General features: G+C 42.4%; 1 protein-coding gene across 6 annotated transcripts in view; it reads right to left on the bottom strand.

The window, feature by feature from the left end:
• Positions 1–1,379: 1,379 nt before the first annotated feature.
• The window catches only part of PAQR8 (progestin and adipoQ receptor family member 8), a 60,537-nt gene continuing 41,198 nt past the window's right edge, over positions 1,380–20,718 (bottom strand). For 2 of the 6 annotated variants that reach the window (XM_064287309.1, XM_003404437.4), the window contains exon 2: positions 1,380–6,611. In XM_064287309.1, the coding sequence (XP_064143379.1) occupies positions 5,493–6,557 (1,065 nt within the window). In that variant the 5' untranslated portion in view covers positions 6,558–6,611 and the 3' untranslated portion in view covers positions 1,380–5,492. Of the gene's footprint in view, positions 6,612–10,936; positions 11,029–15,054; positions 19,082–20,718 lie in introns of those variants that run through there. The other 4 variants (XM_064287284.1, XM_064287294.1, XM_023544960.2 and 1 more) reach the window with 4 other exon arrangements.

The raw sequence follows: 20,718 nt of genomic DNA, 5'->3' as shown, positions 1-20,718 counted from the left end.
TCGCGTCCCATTCCCTGGAGAATAGGCTTTATGTACCTGGGAAGTCTATAATGCTTGTGGAAATTTAGGGCCCTTCTCTGTGTCTGGATGTGCCAATAATGCCCAGAACTGAATTAAAACAACTAGAGGGCAGTAAGGAGGAGGCTGGAGAAGCAACAGGAGTAACAAGGAAGTTGAGGTGGTTTTAAAGTAGGCTGCCTTGCTGTGGGGCAGAAGTTTCCAGCCTCTGGAAGGGAGAGGGTGAGAGAGCTCAATTCTTCCGAAAAGTTCTGGCCCAAAGCAGATCCCACGTTCCTATGGGCTTCACAAGCCATCTCGCCCTCAGGCTATGGTGGTGACCCAGACGTGGAAAGGGGAACCCTCTCATGGCACAAGCTGGCAAGATGCTGGTCCTCGCTTAGTGGACTGCAAACTGCCAGCAGGATCCGTGTCTGTTTTTCCTCACTATGGCAACTCCAGAGCCAACATGATGCTTGCCACCAACAAAACCAAAAAAAAAAACAAACCCATTGCTGTCCAGTCGATTCCAACTCATAGTTACCGTGTAGGACAGAGTAGAATTGCCCATAGAGTTTCCAAGGAGCACCTGGTGGATTCAAACTGCTGACATTTTGGTTAGCAGCCATAGCTCTTAACCACTACGCCACCAGGGTTTCCTGCCACCAATAGGTGCTCAACAAATACTTGCTGAATCAACAACTGAAGAGTGGTTAAATAATGAACAGCAACAGAAGGATCTGAAAACTTCCTACGCCCCCTAATGGCGGTAAAAAGTGTTTGGACAGGTGGGACACCTACAACTCTACCAGGGAAACCCTTAGCCAGAGAAATGCCATTTTCTTATTGTTATCTTGATAATACTATAATCTGACCCTGGAACAGCATAGAGAATCACCTTTTTCATGGCTATTTAAATTGATTAGTTAAGGCTACAAAATCATTTGGTTGATAGGTGCCACATTTCACAATAGATATGGTATCTGTTGTAGTATAATTTGTAATTTTAATTCCATGAAATGTAGTCAGTCCATCAATTCAAAATTTTGAAATTTTTAAGACCAGTGTCTGTGAAACTAGGAGTATTAAACTGATAGAAATCCTCATAAAAATCCACTCTCTTCATAGCTTTTTGGAGGCAATTTGTTATTCTACTCACAAGTAGGGATTTTGGGATTTGAGGGGTTTACTATGGAAGATGGTGTGGAAACTGTATTCCCTGCACGCCTCCCCCCCACCCCAGCTTTCATGCTTTCCTACTACTAAGTGGATATAAAGCGTCCTGACCTCCTCCTCATGGCATTATTTGCTCAGATAAAATCTTAAAGATGTGCCTTGTCAAGGGAGCTGTTTCTTCAGTGTTGACACTACAACAGTCCATATACAAAATACGTTTAATGATCATTGGTGTAAGTAGATTTACATAAACAGAAAATAATTCCATATTTTCTTTGTCAAGCAATCAAACAAAACGCTAGGACCAACACAATTAGGAGACAGAAGCCTTGGGGACAATGGTGGTGCATGAGTGCCACCTAGAGGATGCATTTGAAACTACAACACAACAACCACAGAACCCAATTCTTGCAAGCCTTAAAATTAAGCACGATTTTTGAACACGTGGGCAACAAAGGCAGGAATGAACTATCTTTCCATGGTGTGAGTTCCTATTATTTCAAGCTTCCAATAGAGGACTCCTGAGAATATTGTTATTAAGTGAGGTACGTTCAGCAGAACTGAGAAATGAATCCTGACATCTCAAGAGAATTAACAATAGCTTGTTAACAAATACAGGTCAGAAAGCACGAGGCAAAAGGGAAATAGGCCAATGTGTCCCCAGCTTGCTGTGTCCTGCTCTCTGCTCTCCCTACACTGGGTGGGGCCGCATACAAATGCATCAGACTCTCCCCCCGCAACAAGAAAATGTAAATAACTGAGAGTTTAGTTTTTTCAAGGCATTTTAATTTTAACAGGTCAGGAGTCTTAGTCCTTAAAAAAAAAAAAAGAGGGCCTAGTGGAGTAGAATGGCAATCTCCTTTACCAAACAATTATTCCTTTAAATAATCTGGATCTATTCCTTACTGATACATTTGTTTTAATGAAAATGTTTTAAACTGGGGGTATTTAACCCCTAAGAAGTATGAGTAGTTGGAAACAATCTGCATTTCCTATGTTTTTATCTTTGTATATCTCATTAGAAAGCTATAAACATAGAAAATGCAGAACTTTGTTTTTTAAAACTAAGACTTTCAACCTGTTAAAGTTAAAATGCCCTTAAAAAAAAAAACTATCAGTCATATCGTTCAAATGAGATATTAGGAGCCATGGAATCGCAGTGGTTAAAGCACTTGGCTGCTAACCGAAAGGTTAGTGGTTTGAACCCACCAGGTGCCCCACGGGAAAAAGACGTGGCAGTGTGCTTCCATTAAGATTTACAGCCTTGGAAACCCTATGGGGCAGCTCTACTTTGTCCTATAGGGTCAATAAGAGTCCCAATCAACTCAACAGCAGTGGGTTTGATTTCACTGGTTTGGTTAATGAGATATTAGAGTTCCTGGGTGGTGCAAATAGCTAACCAAAAGGTAGGAAGGTCAAGCCCACCCAGAGGTGCCTCAGAAGAAAGGCTTGGAGATCTACCTCTGAAAAAATCAGCCATTGCAGACTCCATGGCGCACAGTTCTACTCTGACACACATGGGGGTGCCATCAGTCAAGAATCGACTCAACAGCTACTGGTCTGACTGGTTTTTAATGAGATACTGCTGTTTTGAGAGCATATCATAGTTTCCTAACTCAATGCTTCTCAAGTATCTGTGGTGAAGAACTGTTTTTTGTTACCTTTTAATTCTTAGTCCCTGGAGCGACCAATATTTGGGTAAACTAAAATAAAACTTTTACGGCAACATCTAAAAGCTTAAGTCTCACTTTCTGAACTTATCTCTCTGCATAGTGTTAACCACATGCTGACTGGCACTGGTCCATGGACCACATCTGAAGATTACTGCTCTACCTCCTCTTCTCTCCTTTAAAAAATACCTGCATTTGGCCTAAAGCTCTCTGTCCACCATTGCCACTACAGTTATATCCAAGAGCTTGACTTACACCTCCCTCCTTCCCTCTTCCTTCGTATCTCCCGTCCAACTTTTAAAAGAATATAATCTTTGAATCCATAATGACAAAAATGTTCACAATTTCTACATTCCATTTTAAATTGACCGTCTACTTGCAACATGTTTGCACAACTCCCCCATTTCCTTGTTCATTTTGCTCACTTTACTTGCCATGAATTTGGCCTAGACACCAGAAGCTTGTGTGTAAGATACCTGGGTAGCACAAAAGTTCAGGTATTTGAGGATGAACCGGAGAAATTCATCTAGGAAAACAATGTAGCTGACAAAATACACACCTTCTTGATATAAAGTTAACAGGAAAGACTTCAGTTGAGTATCTTTTTCCCATTCCCCACTTGGCCAAAATACAAGTTGAAAGGGCCTTTTGATTTGCTAAGCAATTCTGGCTTTCTGGAGTTTCCTTCATTCTCTAGTTGGAAAACAATGGGCTATTTTTTCATACTCCAATAACCAAAAACAAAATTCCACATGGCCATATTATTCAGTGTTCATACATTTCCATTTACAAGGCACAAAACCCACATATGAATCAGAGAGAGGAAGAAAGCAAAGATTTGAAGAAAACAAAGCAACCTAGTAATAGAGAATGTTCATCAAGCTAGAGTTACACTACTTCACTTTTTAGTAAATGGGGACCTTTCAGGAGGTATATGCCTCTGAGGAGAAGGCATCCACAACCCTTCTATTTCCATAGCCTCCTTTACTGGATCAGTGCAGAAGTACAGTCCTCACGGAGGGCTGCACGGCCAGAACACATCACGCCCAAACACCATCTACCCCACAGAAGCTGCTGGACAGAGGGTTCCAGCTACAGGGTGCCCCCAGTTCACACATTCTGGCCCAGAGGGGCCTTCACAGGGGCATCCCACAAAGAGCACACAAGCTCACCTGTCCTGGGGCTTGATTACTTTAGAGGTTCTGCTCTAGGATGGGAGTCCTTAGATGGCACAGTTAAACACTCAACTATTAAGCCTAAAGGTTGGTGGTTGGAACCCACCCAGCGGCTCCCCAGGAGAAAGACCTGGCAGTCTGCTTCCATAAAGATTACAGCCTAGAAAACCCTATGGGGCAGTTCTCTGTCACACAGGGTCATTATGAGTCAGAATTGACTCGATGGCACCCAACGACAAGAACTAGCTGAACGGTTGGCGGTTTGAACCCAACCAGAGATGCCTTGGAAGACAGGCCCGGCAATATGCTTCCAAAAGATCACAGCCTTGAAAATCTCAGGGAGCAGTTCTACTGTGCACACATGGAGTTCCCATGAGTTGGAATCAACTCAACAGCAACTAACAACAATCAATAAACTCTAAGTTGAGGCAGACTGCCTATCTGGCCCTGGCTTGGGGAAACTGTGTGGGTCCTTCATGGGATATCACCTATTTAGGAGACTGGACTTTGGGTTCCTCTTGAAATAATCAGGACTCTCGTCATGAATTGGAATCAACTCAACAACTGGTTTTAGAGTGGCCCTTAGAACTGATTTACACTACAGGCAGCCCTAATAGCACTCAAGTAATCCTACAGTCCACAGGTATAAAACAAAAGGGTCCCATGACACCAAACAGTATCTAAGCTTGTTGGCTGGACCTTCTGGTGGCTCTTGGCACTGTGCTTCCTGGTGCTGTTTACATTAGTATTATATGAGAACAAGCTTCTGGAATGTCCACATGGATCCAAGCATTTCCCAGAGTTTTAACTGCTTCTTAATCTTTTATGTACCATGCAAGGTACAGGTGGGAATAGGAGGTGGGTAGCACTTCAGAGAAATCAGCCAGACAGGTGGTCATCTTGAGAAAAGGGTCAGTGTAACAGTGGACGAGAGGGGGGACCAGAAATCAGATGAACTGAGTAATTCACTAGGTCTAAGGTTTTCACCGAATTATCTTGAAGATTCAGACTTCTTTACCATGGACAATCTTAAATCCAAATGAAATAGGGCCCTCAGATCAATTAATTCAGCTACCAAGGTCAGCACAGGAGGATGGCCATTCCAATAGGGTGTGGATCAGCTGCCTACATCCCAGTCCAATTCTATTATCACTTCAGCTCTAGACTTGCCCCTGGAGGCTATGGTCAGAATTTTGCCAAGCTTTTAGGCATAATGATGGTTCTTCTTAATTTGGTGTCCCATGAATCTCAGCCCTTTGTAGGGCTATGGCCCAGAAGGGAAATAGAATACTCCTATTATTATCGACAACAACAAAACTCTTGAATCCTTTGGCTTTCCAATACTGCTGCCCTAGCATGTCCTTGGAGATAAGTATCATTCATTTAAAAACCAACTCTTAAAAACATCAGCTCCTATCATTGCATCAAGTTTTCTCCAAATCACAACAAGCCGCGTCCACACACTGCTCCAGCCTCAGGAATCTTTCTTCGTCAGTCTGGCCTTGACTTTGTGCCTCAGGAAGGCTGCAGTGGCAGCGCTGCAGGCAGTCAAGAAAAAGAAGGAGAGGCAAGCCATGTAGATGGACAGGGGACTGTGGCGCAGCAGGAAGATCTCCTGGCGCCCCTGGAAGTCCAAGAGGATGGCCTCCAGCTGAGAGAGCGTACAGATGGACAGAAAGGCATGGAAGATCTGATGCCCATGGCCCACGATGTCACAGGAGCCGGGGAAATACTTCTCAGGCACAGGGCAGGAGAAGAAGTAGGCGCTGACCAGGAAGAAGACGATCTGGAGGGTGTGGTACCAGGCTGCCTGCTCCTGGCAGCCAGCCAGGTGGCAGAGAGCCACACGGTGTGCCACGGGGCTGATATCTAAGACAAAGGCCAACCCTGCCGGTACCACTTGACAGATCTTCCTCATGACTGGGTAAGGCCTCCGGTAACGATACTTGGCGTAGCAACAGCCGGCACAAGACAACCAGCCACAGAAAGCAGCTGCTGGCAAGAAGAAAAGCCAGAACCGTTCATACCAGGCTTGGTCAGAGCTATAGAAGAAGTGGGCCAAGGCACTGCCATATTGGTAAACACTCACTCCAATGTAGTCCACAAAGTAGAAGGTATAGTGAGAGAGCTCCGACTTGGACTGCAGCAGGTGGGCCAGAAGGCTAAATGTGAGGTAAGTGATTGAAGACAGGATATAAAGGAGCAGGGGCAGGGAGTGGGGGGAGGTCCATGGGAAGGCCTCGGCCTCTGCAAAGGCCCAGAATCGCAAGAGGACAGCCAGAGCCGCCAGCAAGTGGGTCCAGACGTTGACCACTTCGTTGTGTTTCTGAAAGAGACTGAAGAAGTAGTAGCGCCACTCGTGGCCTGTCGGGCGGTAGCCGGCGTGGATGTAAGGCTCGCGGAAGAGCTGAGGCACGTCTGTCTCTAGTACGGTGCAAGGCATCTTGGGAAGCCCATCCTCGAGGATCTTGGGCAAGCGGCGCAGCTGCTGGCCACTGACAGACAGGGTGCTCAGGCGCTCCAAGATGGCGGTCGTCATGGCTGTGGCAGGCTCCGTCAACCCAACACGGTCAGGTCGGAGCAGGGATGCAGCCTAAGGAAAATAAAGTAAAATCAACAAAAATGCAGTGAGAGAGGGACTGAACTAAGTCGGGGAAGGAACTACAGGTACTCTAAATGAAACACGGCTTTCTAGCATAGTAAAGAAGACGGGGAACTTTTAATAGCTTCCCTGTGCCTCCTCTTCTTCATCAGTTGAGTGATCAAAACAAACAAAAACCAAACCCATTGCCGTGGAGTCCATTCCGATTCATAGCGATCGTATAGGAAAGGGTAGAACTGCCCCACAGGGTTTCCAAGGAGCAGCTGGTGGATTTGAACTACTGACCTTTTGATTAGCAGAGTCCCTCTTAATGGCTGCCCCAGTTGGACCAAAATTCCCTACTGCACAGAACATTCTGATTCCATCTTTACTACCCACTACCGTATGAAGCAAAGTTACACAAACTGTAATATGGGAACGTTAGCCTCCCACCCTGTTTTTAATACTGTCTAGACCATAAGTAAGTCTACCTTTAAAGCCAGTTGTTGTCAACTCTGTTAGAGCAGAACTGTGCTCTATAGGGTTTTCAATGGCTGATTTTTTGGAAGTAGATCACTAGGTTTTTCTTTTGAGCTGTCTCTGGGTGGACTCAAAACTCCAACCTTTTGCTTGGCAGCCAAGCTTATTAACCATTTGTACCACCCTAGGACTCCCTTTAAAGACTTAAAACTTTTCTAAACCCGTAAAAATCAAACATGTTGCGGTCAAGTTGATTCCGACTCATAGTAACCCTACAGGGCTGAGTAGAACTGCCCCATACAATTTCCAAGGAGCAGCTGGTGGATCTGAACTGCCAACCTTTTGTTTAGCAGCCACTGTGCCACCAGGATTTTCTAGATGTTGTTAAAATGTAATCATCAAACTGGCTCTAATACTATTATTACACAATATAAATATTGTATTAAAATATAAAAATTATAAATATTGATATTAGTAACAATAGGCCTAAATTTCTTTAGCATCTAGGTAATCTGAAACTACTAATTTCACTGGTAACTTGAAAATTTGAGATAAGCAACAGACTGAATCTCAAAATAAAGACAATCAAATGATTCATCAATTAGGTTGGTAAAAACCAAAGCATATTCTGGGAAATACTTTAACAGTTACGTAAAATTAACACCTGGCCTAAATTTAACAGAAAAAAAAAATCTAATTATAAAGATAGTTGCTGTTATTATTTTTTTTTTATTCTGCCCTGGAAAATAAGTAGTTTTGGACTTGCCTCTCTTGGGTAACAACATCTGTACTCAATGAAATTCAGACCTCAAAAACATTTAACTTGGAATTTCTAGATGAGGAATCAGCCAGATGAGGTCAGTAGTGAATATTTTTAAAAATGTATCATAGAATAGCAGTGTTCCTAATTGCAAAATGGAAATGTTAGCCACCTTGTTTTTCATGATACCTAGGATATAAATAAAGCTGGCCTTAAAGGCTTTTGGGTTTTCTAGATGCTATTAAATTTTTTTTTTTTATTAAATAGGAGCACTGGTGGTGCAACAGGTAAGCGCTCCCCTGCTAACCGAAAGACTGATGGTTTGAACCCACTCAGTAACTCCTCAGGAGAAAGACCTGGCAATCTGCTCCTGTAAAGATCACAGCCTAGGAAACCCTATGGGGCGGTTCTACTCTGTCACATGGCGTTGCTATGAGTCGAAAATCAACTTGGCAGTTTGTACAGTAGGGAATGCGATGCTATTAAATATAACTGTTAAACCAAAGTTAATAACATGAAATGCTATATTAAATAAGTGCATGTAATTATTATACATATTGATATTAATAATGATAGAATATATTTCTTTAGCACCCATATCCTATATTACCCAGGAACTTCACCGGTAATTTGAAAATCTGAGATACGCAATCAACGAAACCTCAAAATAAAGACAAGCAAATGATTTATTAATTAGGCTGGAAAAGGACAATTGGGTTGGTAAAGTTGATGTTTAGTGAATATTCTTGGGATGATTTAAGAGTTACATGAAATTAACACATGGCCTAAATCTGTTTTACTATAAAATGTAATTACAAATGTTTGTCTTTTTTATGAAGTTCTGGAAAATAAGTCAGTCAGGACTTGCTTCTCCTCAGTAACTAAAGCTGCACTCTAAGAATCTCAAGCCTCAAAAATTCTTAACTTTCACTTGGAATTCGATGAGCAGAGTGACTATTTAATAAAATATTTCCTAAAACAGCTGTAAATTTTCTTGTGAAGTTATTGGGAAAAGAAATGGATTTTCAGCCCATCTACAGTTACCTCTCATACTTTACATTTCCCAAGCTGTTTTCCTCAGAAAAGTTCAAAGCCTGATTTATCTCAATGGCCTCCTTCGACTGGGAGAGGAACAGCAAGCACTGCTCAGGGCACTACTAATTTTAGGGAAGAATATTTAATCTTCTTACTCACATTCCTTAATCAATATTAAAAGAGAAAAAAAGTATCTAATCAAGTAAAAAATGCAGGGTATGAAAATTAATAAATTATTCAGGGAGATCTGGAGTCAAGCCTTGATTTTGTCACTTACTGGGTGACCTTGGGCAAGTTTAAAATTAACTCTCTAAGCCTCAGTTTCTTCAAATGTAAAATAATTGTACATATCATATGGAATGCTGTGATGGCTAAATGAGAGAATCTAAAAAATAAAGTGTTGAGTACACTGTTCAGCCCATGATAGGTGTTAAGCAAATGTCAAGTACAGCTGTTATTATTATGAGCTGGGCTCTCTGCTAGCTGCTAGGGGGAAGAAAACTGATAAAATATGATTCCTGCCTTTAGGGGCCATGGGCTACTGGGAGAGACAGTCAAGTAAAGGGATCCTGATAAAAATGTGCAATGTGTGCTCCACTAGAGCCTCAGGGTACAATGGTTAAGAGCTATGGCTGCAAACTAAAAGGTTAGCAGTTCGAATCCACCAGCCACTCTCTGGAAACCCATGGGGCAGTTCTACTCATACAGCTGCTATGAGTCAAAATCAACTTGACGGCAATGGGTAAAAACTAGAGGCAAGCACTGCTTCACAGGGTCTCTGCAAACATGACCAACACAGAAGGGGTAGGGGTGGAGGGTGGGTCAAGCTTCTCTGAGTAACCCTTGAACTGAGTCTCGAAGGAAAAATCAAAAATTCCAAATGAAGATAAGGAAGAGGTTTCCAGGCAGAGAGCAAGATCAAAGAGCTTATGTCAAAATACGGAGCCTAGACAAGTGTATAAAAAACCAACCAACCAAACTCATTGCCGTTGAGTGGATTCCAATTGACATACGGTAGAACTGACCCACAGGGTTTCCAAGGCCGTAATCTTTACAGAAGCAGACTGTCACATCTTTCTCCCCCAGAGTGGCTGGTCAGTTCGAACCACCGACTTTTTGGTTTGCAGCTGAGTGCTTAATCACTAGAGACCAAAATTTACTAGTGGTTACCAGGGGTAGAGGGAGGGGGAAAGGGAAGTCATTGTTTAAGAAGTTCTGAGTATTTGTTTATGGTGATGGGAAACCTGGCAACAGGTTCCAGTGATGGTTATTACACAACACGATTAATGTAATTGGTGTCACTGAATTGTACTTGTAACAAATGTTGAACTGGCAAATGTTACCATTATATATATATTTTTTACAGTAACAACAAAAAAGACATGGGGCCTGGAAAGCCTGAAGCATCAGAGGAGGCCCTACTAGTGTAGTTCCCAGTATGATGTTGGTGTCAGAGAGACCTGAACTCGAATCCCAGGCCCCACCATCTACAAGCCACGTGATTCCAGCATGAGTTTTGTTATCTGTAAAATAATGCTGGTAAAGAAAAGCTGCCTCACCAGATAAATGTAAGGAATATACGATGTAATGTTTGTAAAGTATTTAACAAAGTACTTGTTGGCTCTGTCTGCAAACAACATTTTCCATTATTATGACCACAACTGGCATGAGATGTGGGAGTGGTAGTGAGTGGAGGTTCTTTTGCCCCCTCCATACTTTGTCCCCCATGTGTCTGTCAGTTTGTCGTACTGTGGGGGCTTGCATGCTGCTGTGATGCTGGAAGCTATGCCACCGGTATTCAGATACCAGCAGAGTCACCCGTGGAGTCCAGGTTTCAGCTGAGCTTCCAGATTAAGACAGACTAGGAAGAAGGACCCGAGAGTCTACTTCTGAAAAGCATCAGCCAGTGAAAACCTTATGAATACCAGCAGAACACTGTGTGATATGGTGCTGGAAGATGAGCCCCCCAGCTTGGAAGGAACTCAAAAGATGACTGGGGAAGAGCTGCCTCCTCCAAGTAGAGTCAACCTTAATGACATGGATGGAGTAAAGCTTTCGGTACCTTCATTCGCTGATGTGGCACAACTCAAAATGAGAAGAAACAGCTGCAAACATCCATTAATAATCGGGACATGGAACGTACGAAGTATCAATCTAGGAAAATTTGAAATCATCAAAAATGAAATGGAACGCATAAACAGCGACATCTTAGGCATTAGTGAGCTGAAATGGACTGGTATTGGCCATTTTGAATTGGACAATCATATAGTCTACTATGCTGGGAATGACAATTTAAACAGGAATGGTGTTGCATTCATTGTCAAAAAGAACGTTTCAAGATCTATCCTGAAGAACAATGCTGTCAGGAATAGGATAATATCCATACGCCTACAAGGAAGACCCTTTAATATGACTATTATTCAAATTTATGCACCAACCACTAGGGCCAAAGATGAAGAAATAAAAAAAAAAGAAGAAGGTTTTTATCAGCTGCTGCAGTGTGAAATTGATCGAACCTGCAATCAAGATGCATTGATAATTACTGGCAATTGGAACGTGAAACTTGTAAATAAAGAAGAAGGATCAGCAGTTGGAAAATATGGCCTTGGTGACAGAAACAATGCCAGAGATCGAATGATAGAATTTTGCAAGACCAATGACTTCTTCATTGCAAATACCTTCTTTCACCAACATAAACGGCGACTGTACACATGGACCTCGCCAGATGGAACACACAGGAATCAAATTGACTACATCTGTGGAAACAGATGATGGAAAAGCTCGATATCATCAGTCAGAACAAGGCCGGGGCCGACTATGGAACAGACCATCAATTGCTCATATGCAAGTTCAAGCTGAAACTGAAGAAAATCAGAGCAAGTCCACGAGAGCCAAAATATGACCTTGAGTATATCCCACCTGAATTTAGAGACCATCTGAAGAATAGAGTTGCTGCATTGAACACTAGTGACCGAAGACCAAACAAGTTGTGGAATGACATCAAGGACATCATACATGAAGAAAGCAAGAGGTCACTGAACAGACAGGAAAGAAAGAAAAGACTAAGATGGATATCAGAGGAGACTCTGAAACTTGCTCTAGAATGCTGAGCAGCTAAAGCAAGAAGAAGAATTGATGAAGTAAAAGAACTGAACAGAAGATTTCAAAGGGCGTCTCGAGAAGACAAAGTACTATAATGACACGTGCAAAGAGCTGGAGATGGAAAACCAAAAGGGAAGAAAAGGCTCGGCATTTCTCAAGCTGAAAGAACTGAAGAAAAAATTCAAGCCTCGAGTTGCAATAGTGAAGGATTTTATGGGGAAAATATTAAACGATGCAGGAAGCATCAAAAGAAGATGGACGGAATACACAGAGTCATTATACTAAAAAGAATTAGTCGATGTTCAACCATTTCAAGAGGTGGCATATGATCAGGAACTGATGGTACTGCAGGAAGAAGTCCAAGCTGCTCTGAAGGCATTGGCGAAAAACAAGGCTCCAGGAATTGATGGAATATCAATTGAGATGTTTCAACAAAGAGATGCAGCGCTGGAGGTGCTCACTTGTCTATGCCAAGAAATATGGAAGACAGCTTCCTGGCCAACTGACTGGAAGAGATCCATATTTATGCCTATTCCCAAGAAAGGTGATCCAACCGAATGTAGAAATTATAGAACAATGTCATTAATATCACACGCAAGCAAAATTTTGCTGAAGATCATTCAAAAATGGCTACAGCAGTATATTGACAGGGAACTGCTAGAAATTCAGGCTGGTTTCAGAAGAGGACGTGGAACCAGGGATATCATTGCTGATGGCAGATGGATCCTGGCTGAAAGCAGAGAATACCAGAAGGACCTTTACATGTGTTTTATTGACTATGAAAAGGCATTCGACTGTACGGATCATAACAAATTATGTACAACATTGCGAAGAATGGGAATTCCAGAACACTTAATTGTGCTCATGAGGAACCTGTACATAGATTGAGGCAGTTGTTCAGACAGAACAAGGGGATCCTGATTGGTTTAAAGTCAGGAAAGGTGTGCGTCAGGGTTGTGTTCTTTCACCATACCTATTCAATCTATATGCTGAGCAAATAATACAAGAAGCTGTACTACATGAAGAAGAACGGGGCATCAGGATTGGAGGAAGACTGATTAACAACCTGTGTTATGCAGATGACACAACCTTGCTTGCTGAAAGTGAGGAGGACTTGAAGCACTTACTAATTAAGATGAAAGACCACAGCCTTCAGTATGGACTGCACCTGAACATAAAGAAAACAAAAATCCTCACAACTGGACCAAGAAGCAACATCATGATAAATGGAGAAAAGACTGAAGTTGTCAAGGATTTCATTTTACTTGGATCCACAATCAACAGCCATGGAAGCAGCAGTTAAGAAATCAAAAGATGCATTGCATTGCGTAAATCTGCTGTAAAGGACCTCTTTGAAGTGTTGAAGAGCAAAGATGCCACCTTGAAGACTAAGGTGCGCCTGACCCAAGCCATGGTATTTTCAATCACATCATATGCGTGTGAAAGCTGGACAATGAATAAGGAAGACCAAAGAAGAAATGATGCCTTTGAATTGTGGTGTTGGCGAAGAATATTGAATATACTATGGACTGCCAGAAGAATGAACAAATCTGTCTTAGAAGAAGTACAACCAGAATGCTCCTTAGAAGCAAGGATGGCAAGACTACGTCTTACATACTTTGGACATGTTGTCAGGAGGGATCAGTCCCTGGAGAAGGACATCATGCTTGGCACAGTACAGGGTCAGCGGAAAAGAAGAAGACCCTCAGTGAGGTGGATTGACACAGTGGCTGCAACAATGAGCTCAAGCATAACAACGATTGTAAGGATGGCTCAGGACCGGGCAGTGTTTCGTTCTGTTGTGCATAGCGTCGCTATGAGTCGGAACCGACTAGACGGCACCTAACAACAACAACAACAACAACCATACTTTGTACCTAATTCTACTGCAGCTCCCTTAAGCCTGTAATGAGTCATCTGTTTAGCCCTCACCGACCCAGTGGTCTCCTCTCAGGAACAGGCTATGACTTTTTAAGGATTACGGAGTCAACCAGAAAGAGAAACATGGAAAGAGGGAGAATGGGAGAGAGTGAGAAAGGGAATGGTCATCAGTATACCCTAATCTAAAGTAAACAAGCAAACAAAAAGGGGAAGAAAGGAAAAGCTAAGCTGGTCTTCCGCTCTTGGCCAGCAGAGGGACCACAGTGCTGGGAGTAAAGCTCTGGATGGAGGTGCCTCCAACTGATCTCTGGTGGCAGTTGGTGATAAGCAGGGGAGGGGACTGATGAAGTGGAAGCAGGCGAGGAACGCGCCCTTTCTTGAACATTCACTTCCTTCTGCCAGGATGCAGTAGGGGGCACACTGGCCCCCAGAGCTGAGCCTAGGAAAAGGGATGAATTTTCAGATTGCCCTGTTGCTGTGAGCTGAGCAGTGGATATAATCTGGGGGAGCTGGGCTTGTTGATGCTCTGGGGAATTAAAGTGCACTACTTCTTTAGATCTACCACCCGTTGGTTTGTCGTACTGTGATGACCATCATGTTGCTATGATGCTAGAAGCTATGTCACTGGTATTTCAAATATCAGCATGGTCGCCCATGGTGAACAGGTTTCAGTAGAGCTTCCAGACTAAGCCAGACCAGGAAGAAAGGCTTTGTGATCTACTTATGAAAATTAGCCAATGAAAACCTTATGGATCATAATACTGTTTGACATAGTGCTGGAAGAAGAGCCCCCTATGTTAGAAGGCACTACACAATAGCTGCAACAATGGACTCAAATGTACCAACGATCGTGAAGATGGTGCCGATATCTCCGCTTTCAGGGATTTTTGAAATGCAGCCGTACCAGTGTCAGGGTCTCTTTAATAAGTCCGTCCTCCGGAGTATGTAAGCCAACACCCACAGAGGGACCTGCTAGTCTAGGGAAACCACCATGGCCTAGAACTCAGCGTATGGTTCCTTATCTCCCTCAGCAATGAGGGTGTTAACTAAGATCTAAGTCTTCTATCTGTGGGTGAAAAGGACTTAAATTTTCCTTTGGAAGTCCAGGGTCATGAAAAATTCTAACCCTGTGGTTAGAAGGAGAGAGAGGGTTATTTCTTTGCCCTTTCCTAAGCACCCACCCCTCACTTGACTCACCACAGCCACAGCACAGCCACAGTGATGTTAGTGAGAAATTGTTTTTATCATCAACTTCAGAAGCTGCTGTCCACCCCTGCAGGCAGGTCTCACTTTTGCCAAGCTAGCATGGGCAGTGCTTTTAGAAACAAGCTTCACTCAGCTGTAAAGTCCGAGCCTGTTTTGGAGAAAACCACATGTTGGCATCTCAATGTTGGTAGAGGCACACACCTCCCATCCTTCCTTGATGGCCGCTCTGAGTAAGGGTCATTCTGGCCTCTGACTCCATGTACTACTACCTGAGCAGATATGGCCATCAGCTGACCAAGATGCTACCTTAGACTGACCACCTTTGCACAGGGTACACATATTCTGAAGCTGTCCAACTCCTTTGCAAGGACAACTGAAATTTAAATCTTTCTTAAGAATCCTCATGAACTGCATCAGCTTAGGTCTTAATAATTATCAACCACAAAGTTTTTTCAAAGCAAGGATTATCTGCTCAACACTGTTCCAGGCTACAAAGGCCACAGAAGAAGAATAAAATAAGACCCCTTAACTCAAGCAGCTCACAAGACAAGGCAGACTTCATGAGTCAACAAGCAGCTCCTCCAGACTGTACATAACCAAGTTTTAAGTACAGTGATACACAAACAGGTCTCTACACAGGAGAGGGTATTAGGAGTGGGGAAAATGAAACTTGTTTCAGCTTCTGAAAGGCTGGAGAGGACCTACACAAGTGAAGCGGTGAGGGCTGGGGAGTTCTAGGAAAGGGGCAAAATATGAGGAAAGGTGTGGCTTCTTCATGGGTCTAGGAGCAGAGGGGTGATGGGGAGTAATGGGGAAGCTAGGGGAGCAGGTGAAGGGCATTAGACAAGGGACTGTAGATCTAACATAGAAGGAAGGTGGGAGTCTTCCTCCCTGAAGTTTTTACCCTGTTTCAATCTTTATCTTACCTAAGTGCTTTGTGGGATTCAACGCTGCTGACCAATACCCCCTTCTCTTGGCTTAAGTCATAATATCCTCTCTGACCCCTCCTTGGTCGTCTTCCACCAGCCCTGTCAACTGTGGTACTGCTGGTTCCGCCATCCTTTCCACCTTTTCCAGGTACACGGTACTTCTTGCACATGTGCTTCTCCCATGCCCTTGGCTTTAGTGAGCATCTATATCAGATGATCCAAAATAATGTCTCCTGCCAAGTCTTCCCTGGCCTAGATGCCACCAGGAAGCCTTTCCTCTCCCCATCTCCTGTAGTGCCCCTGAAGCCCTCGATTTGTTCACCTGAATGTTCCCCTAGGACTTCAAACTCAACATCTTCAAACATCTCCTTCTGCCCAGCCTGCATGTAATCAGTCACCATAGCCTGCTGATTTTGATCTCAACATTTCTTGAATCCATTTGTCCTTTCTATCTCCCTTCATTCCAGCCTTCAAATTTAACTTACGTTGATGACAACAGTAGTCTCACATTCCCAAATGCTCATTTTATTCCTCAAACCACTTCAGGGGGATAATTTAAAAATGGAAATCTGATCACCACTCCCATCTCAATTCTTAGCATGCAAACAAGGCCCTTCTGTAGACCTCAGGTTATCATTCCCACCTCTTCTCCCAGGACCCACGCCCCCAGGGCAAGCACTGGGAGTTCCTCAAAAGTGCTACCCACACACAGTGCTGCTGCATAAGATGATCCCTTTTCCTGAAAAGCCCTTCCTTCCTCCTCCCCACTCTCCTGCTCAACCTTGGTACACTCTAGCCCAACCAACTCCAGCTCATCCTCAAGACTCTGCCCAGAAACCAGCTCCACCAGAAAGCCTTTCCTGACCCCCACACTGGGTTAGGGCTCTTTCTCGCACCCATCTACCTGGGCTTGCCTCCTTCAGGACACTTCTCTTCTGGGGCCACGATCAGTGGTTTACTCAGTTATTTCCCCACTGGCCACCAGTTCTTTTAAGTGCAGGAACTGTGTGGATGTGGAAATCCCCATGTCTAACATGGTATCTGGAAACCCTCGTGGTGTAGTGGTTAAGTGCTACGGCTGCCAACCAAAGGGTCGGCAGTTCGAATCCGCCAGGTGCTCCTTGGAAACTCTATGGAGCAGTTCTACTCTGTCCTATAGGGTCACTATGAGTCAGAATCGACTCGACAGCACTAGGTTTTTTTTAACATGGTATCTGGCATATATAGGAGACACCTAGTAATTATTTTCTTTAGTTCTTTCAGCTTAAGAAACGCCAAGCATGTTCTTCCCTTTTGGTTTTCTAGCTCCAGCTCTTTGCACATGTCATTATAACACTTTACTTTGTCTTCTCGAGCTGCCTTTTGAAATCTCTGTTCAGTTCTTTTACTTCATCATTTCTTCCTTTTGCTTTAGCTGCTCAACATTCGTGAACAAGTTTCAGAGTCTCCTCTGACATCCATTTGGTCTTTTCTTTCTTTTCAATGACTTCTTGTTTTCTTCATGTATAATGTCCTTGATTTCATTCCACCACTCATCTGGTCTTCACTCACTAGTGTTCACTGGATCAAATCAATTCTTCAGATGGTCTCTAAATTCAGGTGGGATATACTCAAGGTCATATTTTGGCTCTCGTGGACTTGCTCTGATTTTCTTCAGTTTCAGCTTGAACTTGCATATGAGCAATTGACGGTCTGTTCCACAGTTGGCCCCTGGCCTTGTTCTGACTAATGATATTGAGCTTTTCCATCGTCTCTTTCCACAGATGTAGTCAATTTGATTCCTGTGTGTTCCATCTGGCAAGGTCCATGTGTACAGTCACCGTTTATGTTGGTGAAAGAAGGTATTTGCAATGAAGAAGTCATTGGTCTTGCAAAATTCTATCATTCGATCTCTGGCATTGTTTCTGTCACCAAGGCTGTATTTTCCAACTACAGATCCTTCTTTATTTCCAACTTTCACACTCCAATCACCAGTAATTATCAATGCATCCTGACTGCAAGTTTGATCAATTTCAGGCTGCAGCAGCTGATAAAAATCTTCTATTTCTTCATCTTTGGCCTTAGTGGTTGGTGCTTAAATTTGAATAAGAGTTGTATGAACTGGTCTTCCTCATAGGCGTAGGCATATTTTCCTATCACTGACAGCGTTGTACTTCAGGATAGATCTTGAAATGTTCTTTTTGATGATGATGAATGCAATGCCATTCCTCTTCAAGTTGTCATTCCTGGCTTAGTAGAATATTGAATATACCATGGACTGCCAAAACTAACAAATCTTGGAAGAGATACAACCAGAATGCTGCTTGGAAGCAAGCATGGCGAGACTGCGTATTACATACTTTAGACATGTTGTCAGGAGGGATCACTCCCTGGAGAAGGACATCATGCTTGGCAAAGTACACGGTCAGAGGAAAAGAGGAAGACCCTCAATGAGGTGGACTGACACAGTGGCTGCAACAATGAGCTCAAGCATAACAATGATTGTAAGGATGATGCAGGACCAGGCAGTGTTTTGTTCTTTGTGCATAGGGTCGATCTGAGTCGGAACCGACTTGACGGCACCTAACAACAACAACAATAATTATTTACTGAATGAACAGGAATTTAGGTCTGGACATATGGCACCAATTTCCTTCTGCTAGGCAAGGTTAAAAGAAAAACAAAATAATGGATCAAGAGTTAGGAAGTCTGGCTTTTAATATCTGCTCTACTCAATTAGCTGTGCAGCCATACCCAGGATATTCAATTACTCAGAGTCATTTTTCTCATAATAAAGGGTGGGTGAGGAGGAGATGATTTCCTGTCTATCCCCTCTCAGGAAAAAAAGGCAATAAATAATAATAAAATGGGCAATACTTGAACAGTACTCTAAGAGGCAAAACATGCATGTTAAAGTACTAGTAATATTTAGAGTAAAAAACTCATTAAAAGGATAAAAAAATTACAATTTAGTAAAAAAATTTTTTTTAATATATATATATACACACACACATTTTTTTCTACCTTAAGAAGGAAGCTAATGCAATTTTTTGAAAACTGAAAAGGAATTTGTTTGACTTGTACTTCTGGGGAATCCTCACAATACTCCAACTCCTTAAAAAAAAAAAAAAAAGTTTAATTAAACATAGATTATAATGGAACTGGAATTAAAAGTTCTATTTACTGAGTATGGTATCCATACCATGAATTCCTTTAATGTTTAATAGAAATTTTTATAAAAGGTTATATCATGCCTTAGACACTATAGGGATCCAATCTTAGTGCTTTCAATAGTTCCTTTAAAACTATTTAGAAAAATTAAAGAAAATTACTGTAAAGAGGAAAGGAAAAAAAAAAAAAAAACCCGGAATGAAAAAGGGTAAAATCTATGTTCATGGCAATTATTTGACATCTTAGCCAAAAGGTATATATTTATATTTTCAAAAGGAAATAATTTTTTTTTTTAATGTTTTTAAGGTTGGTTTTGTTTACCCAGTTTTGACCAATGAAAACTATTTAGAATGCATTTCTTTTTCAGTAATAAATGAAACAGCTCATTTCTGGTCATTGTTGTGGTTCCTTGAAAGCACAATAAAAAATACATGTCAAGTGTCCATAAATAATCATTTAACGTTCGGAAAGAAATTGTACAGATGAGCAGCACAGCACAAGGGTGGGTCTCCAATAAACCGAGCAGCAGATTGAACCACGTAGAGCAGGTATGCTCACTGCCCTCGATGCACCCCAGAACCTCCTCCACCTGCTGGGCTCCCTCTCTGTGAAGGCTCTGAGGTGACATGGTCACTGTCTTAAGTTGAGTCCTTGTCATCTCTCATAGAAACTTCTGTAGGATATAGGAGGCCTTCCTTCTGACCCCTACTTGCCTGTCTTCATGACCGTCCCCAAAACATCCTTCACCCCTGCCACTTTATTTTGTGTCCCAGTTATTCTACCACCCTCTCAGGCCTTTGTGTTCCTACACATGCCTGGAATGCCTCACCTCTGATGCCCACTGGCCAATTCATCCTTAATGTCCCAGCTCAAATTTCCCCTGTAAAGCCTTCCCATGGGTGTTCCTTCACCTATACAGCTACTACACTTACAGTCCTCCACTGCAGAAGTTTCTTTACTCCGTAACTACAATGTGATGGCTCATATGTCTCCTTCTCCACTAAACTGCAAGATGCTCTGAGGACAGACCATCTTTTTATCATCTAGCCCTGTGCCTAGCACATAGAAGATGTTCCAAGATATTGTCTTTGAATAATTGAATGTATGAAATGAAAATGCCAGAATAAAAAAAGTAACACTTAACAGTGTGTGTATCATGCACCAGTGTTCTAAGTGCTTTACAGATATTAACTCATTTAATATTCCCAAAAACTATCTGGGGGTGATACTATTATTATCCCCATTTTACAGGTGAAAAAACAGAGGCACAAAGAGATTAAGTAACTAGCCCAAGGCTACATACACAGAATGACAGTCAAGATGTAAACCCAAGCAGTTAGCCCTAGAGTGTGTGCTCCTAACCACTATGCTAGATGACCCTCAAAAAATACACTCTAAGACTAAATCCAAAAAATTTTTGACGATATGCAACTTCAAATATGCTTCTGCAAGACTGCTTTGCTCCGTCAGTCAAGATAATCTGCAGTTGGCTTTACAAAAACAATCACTACTGCAAAAAAAAAAAAAAAAAAAAAACCTCAGTTCTTTTCCACTGCACTTATTTATAAATCAGACT

This window comes from Loxodonta africana, chromosome 1 (genome assembly GCF_030014295.1).
Source record: "Loxodonta africana isolate mLoxAfr1 chromosome 1, mLoxAfr1.hap2, whole genome shotgun sequence".
Lineage (NCBI taxonomy): Eukaryota > Metazoa > Chordata > Mammalia > Proboscidea > Elephantidae > Loxodonta > Loxodonta africana.
The sequence above is the reverse complement of the archived record's forward strand: the minus strand, read 5'-3'. Positions and strand labels throughout refer to the sequence as shown.